Below are 21920 nucleotides of genomic sequence, written 5' to 3'. Positions count from 1 at the left end.
GGTAAAGATTTGTCGTTAACCCTTGCATTCTGTTTTTTTTTTTTTTTTTAATTTGCAAACTGCTGATGGTAAGTTTGTAACACAGAAATGCCACTGAAACAGAAAATCTTAAGGAGAAGTGAATACAGGTGAGAAAATAGGGAAAGTGTCATTAGCTTAAAGATGTGTATTTCAAAATTTAGCTTCTGCTACCAGACTAAACCAGCCTGAACACTGATGGTAGCAAAGTGTCAGCAATGTGCTGTCTCTTGAGTGAAAACAGAAATAATTGAGGCAATGAGGGCAAGCTAAATGAAGAAACAGACAGCGATACTGTTTGTTTTGGTAGGCGTGGTTTTGGGTGGGTATTTTTTGTTTGTTTGTTTGTTTTCTTTTTTAAATAAAGTCTATATAACTGAGTGTACCCTATGTGCACAGAAGCTTTACGCTAATATACAGAGGTAGAACAATATGAGTAAAGTACAGAAATAAATTCAAATTTGGGACAGGACCATGCGAACAAGACAAACCAATCCTGCACGTTGTTAAAAGAGGAGCACATAGGAAGTATCACTGCTCTTTCAAAGCAGGTTGCTCAGCCATGTGCTATCTGGGGGTAAGAATTAATACCTATTAAAAAACAAAGCAAAAAAGAAAAAAAAAAAACACAAACTTGGAGAAGGTGACCAGAGGGAGGGAAAACAGGGCAGCTGGATGCAGAGGACGCAGGGCGGCCGTGCCTGGGTGATGGCCTGGAATGCAGATGGCCACTGGTGGGACCAAGGGAATGCCGCAGGCCCCATCCCGGATGGGCCTCCCCTCATTTGGAGTGGGCATAAAAACTTCCACATAGGGCTTAACTTCCAAGATGCAGGAAGGCTGTATGGGAAGAAGTTTGTTTGGCCATACTGAAAATCGCTTACGGGGAAGGATTAATACTTGTTAGTCATGTTTAAGGGCAGAAATTAAAAGCCAAGACCCACAAGGCAAGAGAGATGGGCCTGAAATTTTTGTTTTCTCAACACAAAGAAGTCCCACCACAGACATGGAGGTGAACGTTTCTACATGTTATTTTTGACGGCATGCATTGCATTCAGTTTATTTTTTTTAATTTATCAGGGAGTGTAGTGAGTGATAGGACGAGGGGTGATGGCTTTAAACCAAAGGACGGTAGATTTAGATTAGGTCTTAGGAAGAAATTTTTCACTCTGAGGGCGGTGAGGCACTGGAACAGGTTGCCCAGGGAAGCTGTGGATGCCCCATCCCTGGAGGTGTTCAAGGCCAGGCTGGATGGGGCTTTGAGCAACCCGGTCTAGTGGGAGGTGTCCCTGCCCATGGCAGGGGGGGTGGAACTAGATGATCTTTAAGGTCCCTTCCAACTCTAACCATTCTCTGACTCGTGGTCATTTCTCCACTCAGACTGTGCAAAACGTCTGCTGAGACTCAGGAAATTTCTGTGAAAATTGCAAGCGATGGGTAATTTTCCTGGGGGAGACAGGGCTTAACTGTACCCAGACAGCATCAGGAGAATTAAGAATAAAGCAGCTCATATTGAACTCCTTTTTAAAGGGATTTTAATTAAGTCTTCTGAGAGGGCAAAGGGGAACATATGTGCTGAAACAGCCTCTCAAGCTTTGTCTAAAGGAAGGAAATTACCCACTTCTAGCGATAGGTGTCAGCCATCGCAGGAGCCACCCCAGCGCCAAGCACAGCTCTATGGCACACGCCTGGCAGGGAAACCCTGCTCTGGGATATGCCAAAAACCTCGGGACACAGTAAACCAGGACATATTCACGTGGCTTGGTGGGTACCAAAAGATAAAGCACTCTGTGCATCAACAAGGTGACCGTATAAAAATAAAGGAGAGTACGAGAGACCACTGGCATAGTGCAGTTGCAGGACACCCAACAGCTTCCTGACAAAACGCTGACACTGTCCCATTTCACCTAAAGGAGAACGAGGGAAAACGTCTGCTCTTTTCTAAGTCCCAAAAGCTCTACTAAGAGCAGACAGACGAGAACAAATCCCTATGGAGCAGAATCATTTAGGTTGGAAAAGACCCTTGAGATCGTCCAGTCCAACCGTAAACCTATAATGCAGAAGTCTGGTATGGGGCACAAACGCTGCTCCTACAAACACTCTGAGCTCAGTGAGATCCATGTTATAAGGAAAGCCTGAGTCTGAGCAGGGTTCCCACACCCTCCTACACCCAGATCCTCAATAACAGGTACACCAGCACTACAGAAACACTCTGATTCGGGTCTTTAGCTGCAGTGTAAGCACACACTCCAAAGTCTTCTCAAGAGAGGGCTGCGATTAATATTTGCATATTACCAACATACATTGCATCCATCGACAGAAATAGATTACCTTAATTGTTATGTAGTTTTTTAATGACTTGGACATTTTTTCTTGACTTCCTTTAACATGCAAATGCCCTAGAACAAAAAAAAAAAAAAATCAGGATAAATGAGCTTGCCTCTGAATGGGGAGTGAAGGAGAAAGACTGCACTGAGACACTGGAAACACTGGAGGCAGCATATGCTGTGATGGATATGTGCCAAGCATTTCAATGCAACATGTAACATATTTTTCCATAGCTTTGCCCACAGTCCTGCATACCTCTCCATCCTCAGCTTTGGCTGGGTGAATTTTAAAACACAGGAAAAGAAAACACCACCATAAGCAGAGACATTAATAAGGAACAAAAATCTTCCTGCTCAGAACTGATAATAAACCGATAAAAAAAAGCAAGCAAGCAAGCAAACACTTTTCAGTCTTCACAGAAAAGTACTTTACCTGTTACTCTTGACTTTTCAGAAATATTTTAAGACCTTGAAAGATCTTCCAGTGACTTCGCATTACAATATTCTTGAAACTCAAACAATTTTCTGTACTTATTACTTGCTGGTGGCTGCTAACACTGTTTTTTTTTAATCCAATAATTTATTGTGCTGGTTCAAAATACATTATGTGTACAATTCATTTTCTGCACATTCCCTATTTCTCCAGACTTTGGGAGACTGAGAAAAAGAAGGGGGAGGGAAGGATGTAGCTATGATGCCTAATTTGAATTAGCTTATTTTAAAATGCTATCTCTGAGCCCTGCCAGAGCTTTCAACAACCGTATGGACCATTGGTTTGCAGGGCTGTAGTACAGGAAAAAAAAGTAGTAACCATCTCTGTTGCCTTTAGGAGAGTACACAGAGCTCAGCATCAGGACTGAAACTTCTGTCGAAGCAAGAAAGGAGATGGGCAACCTCAGGCTGTACGGTCCCGGGCCTCATCTGTGCTAGCCACAGCATCACCGCTGATGGAAAACATCAGTTATTCACAGCACCAGAGAGGTGTCAAACACGTAGCCAACAGCAGACTACTCAGCATCACTTCAGAAATGTTGTTAAAAGCCTTAATTGGCTTCCCCTAATAAAGGAGTAATCCTGTAAGTTACCGAGCACCCACAACTAACAAGCAATTTTCAGGCACTTCATGACCTGCAGAATCCATCACTTAATCTTACTTGGTGGCAAATGTTTAAGCACGAACTTTTCTTACTCTGGAATACTACACCAGCACTCTGCATTCTTTCAGATTTGGCAGTCCAACATGATCAACGCTGCAGAGTGCTCCACAAGGACAACATATGATCATGCTTCTGCTTTTACAGGTGTTGGCAGAGGTGGCATTTCTCGCTCAGCAGCCCAAGCAGCTCTCTGAGTTTTGTGCTACTCTTCGCACAGCGCTGCTTTTGCAGCCTTGCCTGGAACTCCCTCTCTTCCCCAAGCCCATAAAATCCCCATTACGTTCATCCAGATACAAAAGCAACACACTCAGGCCTGGTAAACAGACGTAAAAAGCATCTGTTTTCACTTCTTAGCTACTTCTGACAATGATTCAAAGCAGTGGGGATTCTCCATAAGAAGGCTACCTCTGGTCCTATCCCAACCACATGGAAATTTAAGCTTGCACAACACTCTCTAAGCAGAGTAGGAAAGCATCAAGAGATTTATGGATACAGAACCAGCTACAGCAGAAATCTATGGTCAGCCCAAAATCTCATTTGCACCATATTTGTCCTGACTGGTAGCAGGCGAGGCCACTTTTACCGCTGCATGGTTAAATTCAGGGCACTTAATATGAACATTCAGGCTGTCAGTGGCATTGGACGCCTGCAGCTCTTGCAACCCAAGTAAAACCCACAGATAAACTTCTTCTGGGAGACGGGGAAGAGCCTGAGTATGATTATTATCTTCTCTTTTGCAAAGGTGCCTAAATATTGACTGACTTGACTTTAGGCAGCCAAGCTTAAAATAGTTCGACTGTGTTTTCCTAATAAGGTACAGGTAACATCTGAATTTGAAATAATACTCCTCTTCAAGAGTTTCAGTGCTTAGAATGATTTCATTAAAGAATCACAAAATACAAGGATTTTCATAACTTTGGCTTGGTGCTCTTCCCAGACTACAAGTAGTCTAAAAATAAAGTCCTTATAAAAAGATTTATCCCCAGTGCACGGATTTTCTTCCTCTAATGGGGATTGCTCCTCCAATTCTGAGCCTCCTAAAATTCTGAAGTCTGCTACCAGAATAAATTGTTTCTGAAGCTGATTCATTTGCCCTAAATAATTCACACTATTGTCCTCCAGCAAAATTTTTTGACTTAATGAATGTGATCTGTCAGCTCCTAGAGAACCTGAGTGTACAAATTGCCCTTGGAATTAAGTTCTTTTTATATTTTTAATCCTTTTTTTTATTTTTTTTTAAAGAAAAATTGACTCTTCTTTATTCAGTTAGTTTCAAAGAATATTTCCCCTATAGTTTCAATTCCAAACTTGAAAAGTCAGATTCACTGGTTTTCAACCAGAAGGCTCCACCTGGCAGTACCCAGTGGATCTCAGTGGGAGCACAGAGAATTCCCCAGCACTTCAGCAGCAAAGCACACCCTGGAGGATGCATCAGCCTCTGGACAATTGCTATTGATTTATTACAGGTTCTACACTGAGAACTGAAACTAGAATTCAATATTCATTCCATACAGTACAAATATATATAAAAAAGAAAGCCCAAGTAATTCCCAGAGCATAGCACAAGCTTAACTCTGCATCTCTTACACATGGAAGCAGCTCAAAGAGTTCACCAAGACAACTTGCACTAAGTACTGTTCAGCAAGAAGAGAGACCACAGATTTGAACCTGACTTTTTATTGACTTCAGCTCTTTGAAGACCATCCAGAACCACCATGACTGCAACAGGAAGAACAGATTTCAAGATTTCCATCAACGGCAACAGCACTAAGACCATCAGACAACGATGTAGTTCAAAGCACTATATAGCACAAACTTCACTGAAGCACTATCGTGCAAAGGCAAAAAGAATACATAATGCCCGGCAGTATCGTAAGCTGAAGACCAAACAAGTAAAAAGACACTTTGGTACAGTTTAGTGAGGCATAGCCAGTGAGGTCACTCCTGGGGAAAGAAAGAAGGTTTGTGACATCTATGGGCTATACCAATACCAAGTTATTCTCACTCCATAGGAAAGCAGAGAGGCAGTGAAGTTGGTCCGAGCACTGGAGAGGTTTAAGGGACTATAGTGACAGGACTCAGTGTCTCCACTTTTCTACAGAGCCAAGGGGTGAGTGACTTGGTCTTTATGTAGCCCACAGATGTCATAGTCCTCCTTGTCTCTACCCACCAGCAACCTCACTGATGAAGCCTGACCAAAGCATCTGACTCGCTTGATCTTCAGCATGAATCTTGTTTCTCATACCTATCATTAGGCCTAATGATACTGGTGGATAAAAAAGGCTTCCCAGGAAAATTTAAATAGTTACAGGTATGTGAATTGCACACATGGAACATCCAGTGCTTGGTTGCTGCAGCAGACTGTCTGCCTGCAAGGCTTCCCCCCATGTTTCAAACCACAAAAAACATCCCAACTCAGACATTTCTCTGCAGGATCACAACTTTGTGAGCTTTGTTGGTTCATCTGTTCATGTATCTTAGCATTCTCTCCATTCTTATTTTCCAGTAGTACAGATGTCTTGTCTTATCACGTTTAAAAAACTTTCACCATATTTACCATACAAATGCCAAACCTAAAACAATAAAAATAAAAAAAAAATTCCTACAGGCTTCTTAAGATGATTACTATTTTACTTACCAGAATGCAAAAAGTAATTCCCCCATTGCTCACACTGATGATACACCTCGCACTGTGCAATTTCATTTTCATGATGAGGAAATGCAAGATCTATTCCACCAGTATGGATGTCCAGCTGCTTTCCAAACACTGCACTGTAACAATATTTTCCCGATCGGTAAGTAGAACACTACAAAAAGCTTTTTGTAAAAGAAATGCAGAAAAGAATAAGATGAAAAAACATAAATTTAAGTGCACAATTTAACAACTGCAATTTTAAAACAAGACTTTACACAGATCTCGGATACCAAAACTGCAGCAGAACTTGCACACACAGGACCCATATCTGCCCACAATTAATTCTGCTTAGTAGAAACAACTATTTTTCTAACACAGATTAAAGAATGGCAAGGAGGACATCTCCTTTCCTTGTTCTGCTACAGTTTCAGTATCAGACAGCTGCTTTCATCTGCAAACCTAATGACTTCAAAGTGATGAGCATTTCTGTAAATTTGGTATTACTATTCTTTATCTTGTACCTTTTCTGTAAGAATTCAGGCAACACTGTACGCAGTCATGATAGAAAACGCTTAGCCCTACATTGTTATAATGTCAAAAGAAAGCGTCGGTGCCTCTGATCTCCCGAGGCCATTCCCCTCATCCCAACAGCACTGCTGCATCGGTGCAGGTCACCCACGGGCTCTCTGCAAATACCAATGGCTGGCAGCAAGGTATTCACGAGGCAACAGAACAGACCCAGGCGCTTTCTGGAGAAACCCCAAGAGTCAAGGCTGCTACACTCTTTCCACTGCTCCACCAAGTCCCTGCCAGGACAGGCTGGGCAAGCAAATAACTTCGTTTTGCCCATCTGTTAAACAAAGACAGCACTTATCTGCTCACAGGGAGGTAAATCAATGCTAACTGTCCAGTAACCAGGGACACTCAAGCTGGGGAAGATGCAAAGTCTACACAGCAGAAAATAAAAGGCAAGCCCCACACAGGTGTGCATGTGTGTGTACACACAGACACACACAGTCTTTCCATATGTCACGTTAACAAGTTGCTCCTGGTAGCTGGCTAGATGTTAATAATTTTGTCCCTTTTGGGGACAAAACACCCTGTTAATGTGCTGGCTCACAACGGCTCTGCAGAAGCAGTTGGGGCACAGGAAGAAAAGAAAACGAGGAGAAGAAAGGAGGGAAGAAAGATGGGCTGTTGTCATTTCCCAGACTCGTGCCCCTCTGGTTCCTCCTGTCTGCTCCAAACCCAGCTTAAGCACAGACCTTCACAGGAGCCGCCCCACCTCATGCCTTCCCTTGTGCCATCTACAGAGGAGCACCAGCCACTCGCCGTTTCCTCCAACAAAACCATTAAGAGCTGGGAAGAGGAGAGAGATGGATCTGCAAAACATTAAAGGGGTGGGAGGAGCAGCCCATCTCACCACAAGGGAAACTCCAGGGAGGAGATCAGACCTCAGTCGCAGCAGGTGGATCCCTCCTCCAGGGCTGCACCAGAGACCAGCGCCCTTCCCGCTCACCTTCCCCAGAGGCACACTTCAAAGACTTTTCAAAATTAGTTCACCTGGATTACTTAAAGTGCTTTGAGATCTTTGGCAAAACAGGTACTGCTTAAAATGGGCCTTGGACAGCTGACTGGGACAGCAAAATGTCTTAGGTAACTTACCAAAATAAGCTCTCCATTTTTCACAGTCCCAAGATTACTACACTTATGCTCTCCATGGGTCAACTCTTATTTACATGGCAGGAGCCTCATCCAACCACAGTAAAATAAGTCTTTACAGAAAGAAATGCAGACTATAGGTAGCACCGCATCAGCAGATAGGCCATTTTATAACTGGCATTTCCTACCTGCACACTTCTGTCACAGGTTGCACTCCAAATACAGCATATTTTTGTGCACTTCAGTTGCTTTAAGAACTGTTTCACAGTGCTGAAACTATTTACAGACATAAACAACCAGGTAGTAACAACCCCAAGTGCAGCAGCGAAGCATATGAAAGAGAAACGTAAAGCACCTGTTCCGTCTACTTTCAGCTTGGTTTGAAAACTTAAGTTAAACAGGGCCAGACCTAAATAGTTTGTTATTAGCTTCCAAAAAAAACCCCAAAAACTAAGACTGAAGCAAAACTATGTACAGCTATCAATTTTTCAGGAGAGATTTAGTCTCTTTTTTTAAAATACAAATGGATAGGCCATAAGTTAACACAGTGCAGTGTAAGTACTACCAACCTGTGGAGAAAAAAAAACCTTACAAATTAAGAGCAAGTTAATTTAAACCAACGACAAGCAAAATGCTGCTACACACAATTCCCATCGTGCCCACAGAATATACTGCCACAGAGAAATCAGAATATTTAATACTATGACTGACTTTTAAAGAAATGTGAATAACGCTTAGATGATTAGCATGAACATCCACAACTGCTGTTAAGGTAAGGCCAGCAAGATCTCATATGCTTGCTGGAGTCGAGATGGAATCCCATACTCTGTCCTCCTGACACAGTACTACATGCTGGACTAGGTCCAATGGAGACTGCAAGAAGTGGAAGGGATGCAAATGAAAGAGGTACCATGACTTTCACTAAAACTTTGGTTACTCAGTTCAATTTAAAAGACTTGCTAATCCCAGAAAGCCAACCATATCCTGGGCTGCCTTTAAAGAATCATGGCCAGCAGATCAAGGGAGGTGATTCTGCCCCTTTGCTCTGCTGAGACCCCATCTGCGTACTGCGTCCAGCTCTGGGGCCCCCAACATAAGAAGGACACGGACTTGTTGGAGTGAGTCCAGAGGAGGGCCACAACGATGACCAGAGGAATGGAGCACCTCTCCTATGAGGACAGGCTTAGAGAGTTGGGGTTGTTCTGCCTGGAGAAGAGAAGGCTCTAGGGAGACCTTATAGCAGCCTTTCAGTACCTAAAGGGGGCCTACAGGAAAGACAGGGAGGGACTCTTTATCAGGGATTGTAGCGATAGGACGAGGAGTAATGGTTTTAAACAGAAAGCAGGTAGATTTAGATTAGATATTAGGAAGAAATTCTTTACTCTGATGGTGGTGAGACACTGGAACAGGTTGCCCAGGGAAGTTATTGAGGCCCCACCCCTGGAGGTGTTCAAGGCCAGGCTGGATGGGGCTTTGAGCAACCTGGTCTAGTGGGAGGTGTCCCTGCCCATGGCAGGGGGGTTTGAACTAGATGATCTTTAAGGTCCCTTCCAACCCAAACCATTCTATGATTCTGTAATCAACTGTGTGATCCCGCCTATCATATTTTAAATACATCTGTCTCAAGAAAAAGTGCCTAAACACAGCAAGACAGCTATGGCATTAAGGTGGAGCAGAGTTCATTTGGGCCACATGTGACATCGGAAATTGCACAAAGAATTCATATTAAACCCAGTTCTTTCTACTGATCAGAAAAAAAACCACTTTCAACACTGCTGCTACCATTGTACTGTGACTGAAAACAAAAACCAGCATTAGATTTTAAACCCAAGAAATCTGACCTTGATATTGTGGAACACTCAATGTGCCATCCAGGTCTTCCTTTTCCCCACGGAGAAGTCCAAGATGGTTCTTGAGGTTTGGCAGCCTTCCACAGGGCAAAGTCTTTACCATGTCGTTTGTCAGTATCAACTGCCAAGAATAAATGATTTGTTAATGGGATATGTCTCAAAGGAAAAAAATAAGCAAATGAAAGAAAGTGGAAATGTGCATTTAGTGAACTACTCAGATGTTAATCTCTTTTGCTCAACTTCTTTTCCTGCAACTTTCCTCCCTTCCCCCTTATACAGGGCTTCCAGTTTCTCAATCAAGTGTTTCGTTGAATTAGATTTCTGCAGGCTAAAAAGATGGATTCAAGATTCTTTAATACATGCTATCCTTTTAGTCCTTTTGGTCTTCTCTGGTTTTACATCATTCATTTAGTTACTTATCAGCCAGTTTCCCAGGAAAAACAGATTGCCCTGCAACAGAAAAGGTAACAAAAATGACCCAAACCAAAACCCACAAATAAAAAAAAAATAAAAAAAAAAAGATATTTTTTTTCTCTGGGACACAAATAGTTTCTTGTTCAGATTCTATAAAACCAAGAGCAGCACAGAGATGAAAAACAAAACTATTCTTGGACAGCAGAACCTTCCAGCATCATTTTCACCAATGGCTTCTCTACAGAGGAGCTAGATTTGTTGTTTTGTTCACCACACAGCCAAGGATGTACTCCTTTTTGCCGCCGTACAGCTGAGAGGAGAGTTTGTCTCTACTGGCTCCTAACCCCCCGGCAGATACACACCTCTTCCTGGCAGGAGCTACAGAACGGGGTTCTGGACTCTGTAGGTTTTTTTGCTGACAAATACATGACCTCGCATCTGACTGATGCGGAATGATATACCTATTTGGCTTGAAGGGATCCAGCTTGGCAAGCAACATGCACTGTTTTAAGTTCCCTTATTTAACACTGCTCATCTGTTTTATCAGCAGTTAATGCTAGATTTACTTCTTTCCTCTACTTATTTCAGATCACTAATGAAACCACGGTGTATCACTGGGTCTGGAGCACTCTGGTATCAACACATTTTAATGATGATTCACAGCTATTTTTGGACAACTATTAGATGGTAATTTTTCTTGAGCCATTCTGCTCGTACTTTATTGATATACAGAGTCAGGTTTTATTTGGAATGTCATGCAATATTAAGGGAAGCACATTACAAAAATCCATTACACCTGCTTCATCATTCAAAATTGATAAGAAATAAAGGGACAGAAATATAACCCTAGTTTTATCCACTGAATCTCCATCTTGGCTTTTTCACTACTTTGCCAAGCTCTGGCTGACCAGTATCTGCTGACTGCATCCTCCTCTTGCCTTTTTTGCGTATACTGCTACAAAAAAGAAAACAACACACCAACAAAGCATTCTTCATCTTCTCAGTTATGAACTAAAGAGTCAAAGTCTTTAGAAATAACAATAAATTTAGCTATAGGTGACAGGAGGGGAAATAGGGTAAAACACGCAATCAGTCATGGTTGAGGCTGGAAGGCACCTTGAGATCGTCTAGTCCAAACCCTGCTCAGAGCAGGCTCAGCTACAGCAGGCTGCTCAGGACGGTGACCAGTGGGGTATTCAACATCTCCAAGGACCGAGACTCCACAGCCTCTCTGGGCAACATATTCTTGTGTTAGCCATCCTCAGAGTAAAAAAGGTTTTTCTTAGCTTTAAATGGAATTTCCTGTGTTTGGGGTCATGCCCATTGCCTCTTGTCTTGTCACCAAGCACCACTGAGAAAAGCCTGGCTCTATCTTCTCTACTTCCCCCATCAGGTACTTGTACACATGGTTAAGATGCCCTGAGCCTTCTCTTCTCCAGATTGAGTAGTCCCAGCTCTCTCAGCCTTTCCTCAGATGAAAGATGCTCCAGTACCTTCATCGTATTCATGACCTTTTGCTGGGCTCTCTCCAATATGCCCACGTCTCTCTTGTACTGGGGACCCCAGCACTGGACCCAGCACTCCAGGCATGTCCCACCAGTGCTGAGCGGAGAAGGATCACCTCCCTTGATCTGCTGGCAATGTTCTTCCCAGTGCAGCCACGGAGGCTGTTGGCTGCCTTTGCAGTCAGTAACTGCTTCTAAATAACTGTCGACAAAAGGCATTCCCTCTGCGAGTTGTAATGTTGAAACAACTCCAGAGCAGAGCTGTGAGAAGTTTCCTTCTGGCTGGAATTCACCTGAGCATCAGCCTGCCAGGCATTTTCAGTAATTGCAAACAGATTTTTTTCAATGAAGAAATATTGAACTTCAGCGTGCAAAGGACGCAGGACACCTGCATCTAATTCTCCAATGCAGAGACCTGATCTGACCCAACTTACAGAAACGACAGAGAGGCTCAGCAATCCTGCTCAGCAGCTGGACAACCGCAGCAAAAAACGCCCAGCCGAGGGTATCGGCATGCTCTAGCACAGCCTAGCAAGAGATTACTCACCCTCACACAAACAGGCTGCTTAGCAGTAGTCCAGTGGCAAGCAATGAAAGAAGCAAATTCATCTGGATAGCATGGATCAGAAGGGTGCAGCTGCCCAAACAGTAACACGGTAGATGACATTTCCCTGCATTTACTCACACTTGACTATCTCACTGCAGGCTAGCGCAACAGATGAGACTACCACCTCACTATGAAGTCTGTATGTAGCACTCACAAGTATTTAAATAAAATTAAGAATCTTAATCGTTCCAGGGTACCAGTAAAAAAAGATGTCTAAATTAATTAAGACTATATTAATTAATTAATAATGTGGTTATACACAACAGGCTGGAAAACTTTTTCAGGCTCTTGAATTAAGGTTTATGCATAGATACATCAAGAGCTCAGACAATGCATTAATATGAACAAGCTGGTGCCATGAACATACCTGCTTCATCTTGGGCATCAGGATAAATAGTAGTTAACACTCCATATCTTTTCCCCCAAGACTTAACATCAAAATAAACATTACCTAATAGAAAAAAAATAATGTTTAGTTTTATAGCAAAGACGGGACACGGTCATGATAAAGAGGAAATTCATTTGAAATTCTAATTTATAAATTCAGAAATATTGCAAAAGTATAGCACATGTTTCCATATGACTAGCTTTTCAGTAACCTCACTGCATGTGTTCGTTCTGCGCATAGGGTAACTTTGTATTCTGGAGATCTCCCTAGGTTCTTCCCTGCCCATGCACAATCAGCAATTCCCTCTGAAACATAGCCGACTGCCACTCCAGTTATAATGCACTTGAATGCTTCTACAACCACCATCTCTGCTAAAAAAAAAATCCACACATTGTGCTTTGCAGGTACATCTCTTACAGCACCTCCTGTTTAGAGCTAAGAGGTTCCCCCAGCTCTCTTGTAGAAGCCAGGCCAGGACTTCTCCACAGGAGCTTAGATGATAGCAGTTCATGACAGTAAACAATTATAGTAAGTAATGAGCTACATTTAACTCAGAAATTGAGTAATAGTTGTTCCACCCACTCATATAATCACAAACAAGTTGCTCACACCCTGTCTGTTAATCAACAGAAGGAAAGCCTGGCACAGGGTATCTCATCTGATCCCAAAACAGGATTGCTAAGAGTGTTGATTTCCTGTGCATGAGCTGAACAAGCAGTTGCCTTGCTCTACATCTTACCTTGCGAGGTTGCATAAGCTTGTCCACTAGCAATTATTGTTTTTATAAAGGAAATTATCTGAGGAATATTATCAGTCACTCTCATATATACTGTAGGAGGAAGGACCTTAAACAAAGAAAGAGTAACATCTTATTAGCCTGTATGAAACACACTGCTGACAAGTCTTTTCAATCTAAGAAACTAACTTTAAAGAACATTCTCTGCAATTTTATCTTTCAAAAAAAAAAAAAAATATTGCAAGAGACAGAGCAGGTCAAAACTCCTTTGCCAATGAGTGGCGAGATGGCTCTTGTGAACAGCCCCTGTAGCACAGCCCGGGCGAGAGAGAAGTCAGGGAGAGCATTTGTCATTTGTCTCAGTGGCCAGTCTGGCCCAAACCATGACAATCATAAAAAGGTCATAAGCAGCATTTAAGGTAATACACACACACACACACACACAAAAATTGAGGAGTGGCAAAAAAAATATCCACTAATTTTTCCCAGTTGCTTATTCCGTGCTTTTGACAAGTATTCTGCACAAGAAGCAAAGTCACCTGAAATCAATGAAAAAATATTTGATGTATTATCTGTGAACCAAGGCTCTATTGCATGGGGTAAAAAAAATTGCATTCCTAAAGAAATTTAACTTGTTCCTTCCAAAGCTAGGGTTTGCTTCTCCCCAATTTCCTTACTTAAAAGGTGTGCAGCACCTTTCCAGAAGAACAAAAAAGTAAATCAGTATTGAGTTTCCAAGCAACACTTCATCACATAAGCAATCAATTTATTTTTTCATATCAAACTGTTAAAATCAGATTCCTTAATAAAATAATTGCTTTAAAATACTCTTAAATTTAGAAGCTCGAGTATCTGTACCTTTAAGGCAGCCATATCTTGTTTAAAGTCTTCTTCATAAATACGAGCAAGAGCTACTGGCGATATATTCATCTGAAAAAGAGAAAAGCAGATTAGGAAATCATAAATCAAAGTAATAATATAAAATATTGCAATCTTTTATCAGACAGTTAATAGCTAATTGGAAGACTTACAGAGCCCCCAAGGTAAAGAGTCAGAAAGGCTTATTAATCTAAGTCACGAGGAGGAGATGTAAGTTATAAATAACTTAATAGATATGTATTAATATTTTGGCAATTCAGAAGCATAAATGAAGTACTACTTTTAAGAGAAAGCAACCAAAGATTAGAATAACAAACTCCTTCCCTCCCTCATTATTTTCCTCTTGAGGGGGTCTTCCATTTCCAGTGACAAGACATACTACAGTACATGGGGCATGAAATTCATTCAACTTATTGGCAGGGGACACCGATACCACCTACATGTCAGAAAGACAGATCAGAGACTTGCAGGATGAGACAGGATATTAATTTTCAGTGATTAAGAAAAATAAGCTATTTCAGCTGATCATGGTTACTCATAGATCTCAGTACAATCAGGGGAAATGAACTGAGAGTCAGTCCCATGCTTTGCCAGGTGCAGCACTTCTCCAGCATCTTCTCTGCATTCCTCATTCACTGGCTGATGGACAGGAGCAGGGATCCACGCAGAAGTAACGAGAAAGTGCAACCCGAAAGGAAAGGGACAACTTGCGCATGACAAGACACTTGTTCTCCAGTACCCAGAAGAGGCCAGGGCTTGAAAGATGCAGGACAGCAAAACCTGCCCTAGCAAGCAAAAGTACGATATCAAAGTGTTTCAAATGCGAGCTTTTATGTTTTCTCTGAGAAGAACCTTCTGGGCAGGAGACAACATATTGTCAGTCTCTCCAGCTTGCAGATAACTGAATCATTAACAAAAATCCAGTTTCATCACTTCCAATTCATTACTGGAGCATCTTTAAGGGGTTGATTTTCAGAGCGCAGGTGGGAACCACTATTTGGACAAGCTCCTAGACAGACAGGAGTTCTGGTGAAGACAGACCAGATGCTCAACGAACAATGAAACGATGAAGGTGGCCACCACTGAGAGACGAAGGCACACTTCTGCCTACAGACCAGAGAGAGTACTCTTCCAGACCCCAGTGATAGGACTCATGTCCCCAGACAGCTCAGCTGCTTCTTCGATCAACACGGAAGACAAAGGTTCCTACAGGAGGAAGATGGGGAAATTCCTCCTGTCCAGACGGATGCCCAAAATGCAAACAGACTCATCTCTCTCTTAAAGGACCACTGAGGGAATGCAGCACACTCATCATAGACTAGATGACCAAATTTCATGTTTTCCCTAGATGAATCCAACCAGAGGATGGAGATCCAACTTAGGCATGTTGATCCTACTGCCTGTAATGCTTCAGGTAGAGAGGTCCCCACAACAAAATCAATCCACAGAGGAAGAGGCCTTGGCCATGCAAACGAAACGCAGAGAGCAGAGCAGGCATTTCAAAAAGCCATAAAAAAGCCAGTAAAAGATTTCTTCATAGAACCAAAGAATGCAGTACATAAACACAAGTTCTTTTAAAACATGTCATTTTCCACCCCTCAAACATAAAATCTCCATAACGTTCTGTCAATAAGGAAAAATTTTAAAATGTACATATGTAGATTTAAAATGCAATATTAGTTTTTTTAAGATGGCCTACTGCCTTAAAAAAATGCAAGTAAATGGACTATGGGAACAAACATATTTCTACAAGAGTGCCGTGCTAGTATTCTTTTGAATGTAGTACCCTATATTTCACAGCAATAGTAACTGTTTACTTAAAGATTAAATAAAAGTGACAGCTGTCAAATTCTCTGGCTCCAAGAAACTGGCTTAAAGCTTGCAACTGCAATTTGATCCAACACATCCATTTATGATCCAGAAGACGTGAGTTACACATTTAAAAAAAAACTACTATGTAACACTTAAAAAAAGAAAGCCAACTTCAAAAGGCAGAATGCATTCTTGGCACTTAGGGTCCAAAAAAAAATTCCAAAAAAAGAGAAAAGAATTGGAATAATCATTCACCAAGCTCAGCTGGTAAAAAAAGTCTGATTAAAATCCAACTGAGAAACACTTATAGTCATAAAATCTTTAATCAGGCTAACAACCCCAAGAATTCACTAAAAGGTTTGGTTGTGTTGGAGTTTTTTTTATTATTTATTATATTTTCTATATTAATCCAGCCACCAGGTCCCGGTCTTATCAAGACTTACCCATACACTCAGTGTCAACTCTCATGTAGGTGACAAGACTGATAAAGCTTTCCAAGGCGCTGACATTGCACCTTTTGGGAACCGCCCTCACCCTCTCCCCTGGCAATGCTATACATATATATATATATGCCACCTTGAACCATCGAGGGCACACAACGCTCCTCCAGAAGACATCCAGAAGCCTACTGGCAGCTGTGTTTTGGGTTGCCTTTTGGGATAAGACACTCTCCAGCTGTGCTGAGGATTCACCCTGGCTTTTTGTCCCCTGCTGGCCTCCCGGGCAGGGAGCAAGGGCAGGAGGAGTGTGTAACACCACCCTCCCCACCGCTCCCCCTCACCCCTTGATTTACCTCTGCACAGCTTTCGACGCCCAGTCCTCCGGACTTCCAGCCCCATTACAACTGTGCCAGGGGACCAGAAATCTCAACACTGATTATATACTAATTAAAACAAAAAAAACTCAAAAAAAAAAAAAGCCCAAACCCAGGTTAATTTCCCTATGTAAGCAGCTGTAGAAAATACCGAAAGTTTGGGTCGAAGAGTGCAGCAAACACCTACCTCATTGGCTCTTTTTATTATCTTGTCATCTACGTCTGTGATCCCCATCACCACGATAACTTCGATTCCAAAAAACCTAGTCATTATCCTCCGAATTATATCAAACTTAACATAGGAGCTGGAAAAGAAAAAATACAAGCTTTTAAACATGCAGTAGTAAGAATAAACTTAAATAAAAATAACCAACAGCACCAACAGCCACGGGGACAATCTAAGCCCTCCAACACTTGCAATGAAAAGGTCTTAAGTGCATAAAGTGCTTTTCCAAACCCAGTTACCACCTGCACAAAAGTCACGCAAATTTCCCTTGAACTGGCCTACCCTCTTCTGGCATTAGCGACACATTACATCAAATTTTCTGAGTGTTTTCTTTTGTTGCATCTCGTTATCCAAGCACCGAAGTGCATCCTTGGAAGCTACGCCTGAGCCAGAAGACTCTCTCAAAGCAAACACTACCAACAGACACGCAGATCAGATATTCTTGAAATACATCCCTCAGGCTTTGTATATCCTAACAGGTTTTCAAAAGCCACAGGGCAGAAGAACAGGGAGAAATAAAACAGGGTTCAAATGAACTTTGCTTGGGGCTGAGTAACAACTACAGCTACCAGCCACCAATAAACTATTTCGTTCACACACCACCACAGATCTTTTCTGATAGCAAAGAACAGCTGCTCTGGGGGTTATTTTGTTTTATTTATACTCGAGAATAAACTTTCAAAATTATTCGGGCTCTTCGCCACAAAACAGAGTATTGAAGGCTGATAGATTGTTGTACCTACAAGCTGCCCAGGGCTGCGGCAGCCCCTCCTGCCACTCACAGACTCTCCACTCGTAATTCTAAAAACACGCTTTGACTGAGTAAAACCCAGTTAGGTGAGATATGAGAAGGTGACTACAGACTCCAGGTCTGCCCTGCAAGGTGATGGGAATCCTCAGCCTGTGCTGGCTTTGGAGAAAACGGAGCCCAAAAGGAGACTCGCAGACCTACAGGTTCCCATTTCACCTGCAGCACTGCACGAAACGCAACTCCCGTGGCTGTCAGAGCAAAAAAAAAGTGTAAGCAAATACTGGAAATGGATTTGCATCCTTCACCTTAGCTGCAGGGACTAGTTGGCACTAAGGTTCAGGTTTATGGACGTGTAATATCTTGATGAAGAAAAATACTTTGTGGTGGTGGTGTTTGCACTATGCCCATGTAGGAAAAGGCTTTCTGAAAGGTGGCACGTGCTGCCAGGGAGATGGTTTTTAATGAACACCAGCTCACTGGAAGTAATGCTCATCTGATGTGGTGACATGATTCCATAAGAATATTAAATTGGCCTTCGGACCCCGTTCCGAGGAACGATGCCAGCATCAAAGGCCTGATACTAGATTTAACAGCCCTGCGGTCCTAGTTTCCACAGCAGACACAAACTCTGCGCTGTTTTGCACTGTTCCCTCTCCTCTGATCTTCCAATTGATGGAAGAAACACTGCAAGAGCCAGAGCAGATCTCCTGGCACCTCAGAAAGCAGGGTCCTTACCACTTCGGGAACTGAAAAGAAAAAAAAAACACCAGACAGTCAAAATCAGGAGAGTGGCAGAGCAGGTACAAGGGACTGAATGAAATCTCCTCTCGTGCTTGGGTTTACCCTTCCTTCCGAGCACTCAGCCAGGAACCTGGATGCCAACCAGGCTACAGCTTGCACCAGCACGACCACGGCCAGCCTCAGAACTGAGGGAAAAGGTGGCATTCTTTGCCCGCCTGATTTTTTTTCTTTATACAGAATAAGTTTTGGATATTGTATCAAGGCACACAGAGCACCTCTTTTGAAGTCTGGAAGCACAACATACTAGAGAAAGTCAGATTATTTAGAGAAATAAGAAATCCTTGTGGAGGGGAAGGAGGAGGGGAGAAAAATAATAATGCCATTATTTTCAAATTCTTCTCAAGGACCTCAAGCTCATATCCATTATTCATTTCTGTATTACTACCTGCCACGTTTGTTGTGCCTGCCACCAGTCAAATGCAAAAAGAAGCAAAAAAAGGAATTCTGATGATAAGATAACATCTTGCAAGAGTGCAACAAGAAGATGGTGTTTTACAAAAGTGGCACAATAGCAATGGCCATCACCCCATTTGACTTCATCCTCTTTCCCAGTGCGTCTCCTGGCCTGTAGATCCCAAACAGCAGCATGCACTTCTGCTGTGCCTACCAAAGCTCTACAGTTGGACCTACTGGGAAAAAATATACAATTAAAAAAAAAAATAAATTAAATCAAGAGTGTTCCACCATCCTGAACAAATCAGCTGAGCAACTGGATGTCAACGCTGACATGTGCAAGACCACAGACACTGGGACAGAACAGCCAACCCCTCACACGCTGCAGGGTTTAACTGACCAGAAGAGAGAGAAAAAGGTCTTCAGCGCAGACATCTTGCCATGCAACAGCCCTACGGGAACAACACGTGAAGGCGCTAAAGAGGCAGCAGCAAGAGTGTAACACAGCCACTTATCTGCGTGATACACAGCTCCAAAGGTGATATTCAGCCCTAACTAGTCTTTCTTAAATCAGCAAGTGAAGAGGTCAAAGCCAGGTGGCACAGACATACGGCAAACCTCCACATCAGGGAAGCTTGAAATTCTTAGGATGAGAGACGGGTAAGAGAACAGGCAGAGCAAGGCCTTCGTACTCCCACCTTTAATCAAAAAAGCCTGAAGGCAGGAGAACAAGGAGCACCACTGACAAAACCAGACATTCAAAATCCACAGAGGGCGGCGAGACCAAGAGGTGAAGTTCTGCACCTCTGTAAACACTGTGCCCTAGATCCAAGGTACCCCTGAGGACGGGAGCACGTCTGCAATTCCCTCCGCTGTTACACCACCTCAGGGAAGAGAGACCCCACCGTACTAGAAAACCTCCACTGCGCCACAAGAGAAAAGAAATGTATTAGCATCTTTTTATACAGCTGCTCTCAAGCAACGATTTGAAATTGTAATTATTTCAAGGTAAACTGCAACATAGCCTGTATTACAATAACTGTAGATTTAAATATACAAATTGCTATGACTTTTTTTTTTAAATATTTAAGTTCCCCTGAAGGTACTAAGTACAAACAAAATAATTCAATATACCATTTTCTTGACTTTTAGATCACCAGTAAAAAGCTAGGTTAGTTTTCTGCTAAGACTGGATGAAAGCAACGAGGAAAAAGACCCCACCGCATGCACACAACAGTATAGCAGCGCTAAAGGAGAGGTTGCCAACAGTATTTTTACACGACTGGTATGTTAAAACTTCCCTTTTACAGAAAGAAGGAGCAGTTGCGCAGCACTGAGATCACTCAACACTCAGCAAAATTCAACACGAGTTTCTGAATGAAGCTGAGACGGGACCAGAAGCTGTGAGAAGCCCTACACTGAAAAGGGAATTACTCAAATATACAGCATCTGATTGTCACACAGATGGCAATTATCTGAGAAACCCTGGCTCTTCCAAAGAGCCCAACGCAGCTTGTTCTTTCAAGAATTTGGGGACAGGAGCCGAAGAGCAGCAGAGCTGCTGCAACTTCCGCCGGCTTCACAGGGACCTGCAGGCACCCTGCACGTCATCTCACCAGGTGCATTTCGGAACAACTGGCAGCAACCTTCTCTGGCATATTTAAAATGTTTTTTTTTTTTTCAAGATTACTTATAATGAAGCTGCTTTATTATTTTCATTATCCTAATGAGAAAACACTGCACTGTTTTGGGTTGTTTGTTTGTTGTTCTTTTTTAAACATAATAAGCCACTGAACCGGTACTGTGCAAAAAGGCCTTTGAGCTACCTGGGCTTTCCAACATTTAGGAACTGACACTTTAACTCTTAACCTTAAAAGCACCTTTTTACTAACAGTCAACCCTGGATGGCTTGTCCTGGGTGCCGACAGAGCATCCAAATCCCATTCCAGGCAGAACTGCCATTTCACAGGGACAGGAGGCTCTGCTCCCGGACCCCAACTCCTCCGCGCAGGAGGTGATGTTCTGCTGATACAATTTTGAATAACTCACCCTGCCAGGCACAAAAAGAGCACGTTCCTGACACTTTCCTCCCCAGAACTGTCTCTTTTGGGACAAGCTGCACCAACAGCCCCTTCCACACTTCCCAAGGCAGGGTCTGTCACCCACACAGGGGGTCTGTCACCCGAGTGCGGGGTCTTGTCACCCAGACATGGGCTCTGTCACCAAGGTGCGGGGTCTTGCCATGCAGACACGGGGTCTTGTCACCCGGACGTAGGGTCTGTCACCGGACAGGGAGGGGGTCTGTCACCCAGATGCAGGGTCTCGTCACTGGACAGGGCATCTATCACCTGCATAGGGGGTCTGTCACCGGACAGGGGGTCTGTCACTCGACAGGGAGGGGGTCTGTCACCCAGATGCAGGGTCTTATCACTGGACAGGGGGTCTATCACTTGGATGTGGGATCTTGTCACCAGACAGGGGGTCTGTCACCCAGCTGTGAGGTCTTGTCACCCAGACACAGGATCTGTCACCCAGATGCAGGGACTTGTCACTGGACAGGGGGTCTGTCACCCAGACCAGGGGTCTGTCACCAGACAGGGGGTCTGTCACCCAGGTGTGGGGTCTTGTCACTGGACAGGGCGTCTGTCACCCAGACCGGGGGTCTGTCACCAGACAGGGGGTCTGTCACCCAGGTGTGGGGTCTTGTCACTGGACAGGGGGTCTGTCACCCAGACCGGGGGTCTGTCACCAGACAGGGGGTCTGTCACCCAGGTGTGGGGTCTTGTCACCGGACAGGGGGTCTGTCACCCGGACATGCGCTGCCCGCTACCACAGTTCCCACCTGTGCCATGCCCACGCAGGATGGGACACCACCACCCCCCCAAGCCCCCCCGCGACAGGGGACAGCCGCGACCCACCAGGCGTGCCCCAGGTGTGGCCGGTCG

At 43.3% G+C, this 21920-nt stretch overlaps 1 protein-coding gene across 1 annotated transcript in view; it reads right to left on the bottom strand.

Moving 5' to 3' along the window:
* CARS2 (cysteinyl-tRNA synthetase 2, mitochondrial (putative)) overlaps positions 1-21920 on the bottom strand; it is a 41924-nt gene that overhangs the window by 18260 nt on the left and 1744 nt on the right. The window contains exons 2-9 of the mRNA XM_009892156.1: positions 21894-21920; positions 16992-17109; positions 14158-14229; positions 13303-13408; positions 12543-12626; positions 9641-9770; positions 6141-6274; positions 2350-2417 (exon numbers count right to left, since the gene is read on the bottom strand). Of these exons, the coding sequence (XP_009890458.1) occupies positions 2350-2417; positions 6141-6274; positions 9641-9770; positions 12543-12626; positions 13303-13408; positions 14158-14229; positions 16992-17109; positions 21894-21920 (739 nt within the window). The remainder of the gene's footprint in view (positions 1-2349; positions 2418-6140; positions 6275-9640; positions 9771-12542; positions 12627-13302; positions 13409-14157; positions 14230-16991; positions 17110-21893) is intronic.

This window comes from Charadrius vociferus, unplaced genomic scaffold, assembly GCF_000708025.1.
Source record: "Charadrius vociferus isolate BGI_N301 unplaced genomic scaffold, ASM70802v2 scaffold218, whole genome shotgun sequence".
Classification (NCBI taxonomy): Eukaryota; Metazoa; Chordata; class Aves; order Charadriiformes; family Charadriidae; genus Charadrius; species Charadrius vociferus.
This window is presented reverse-complemented; position numbering and strand designations above follow the sequence as displayed.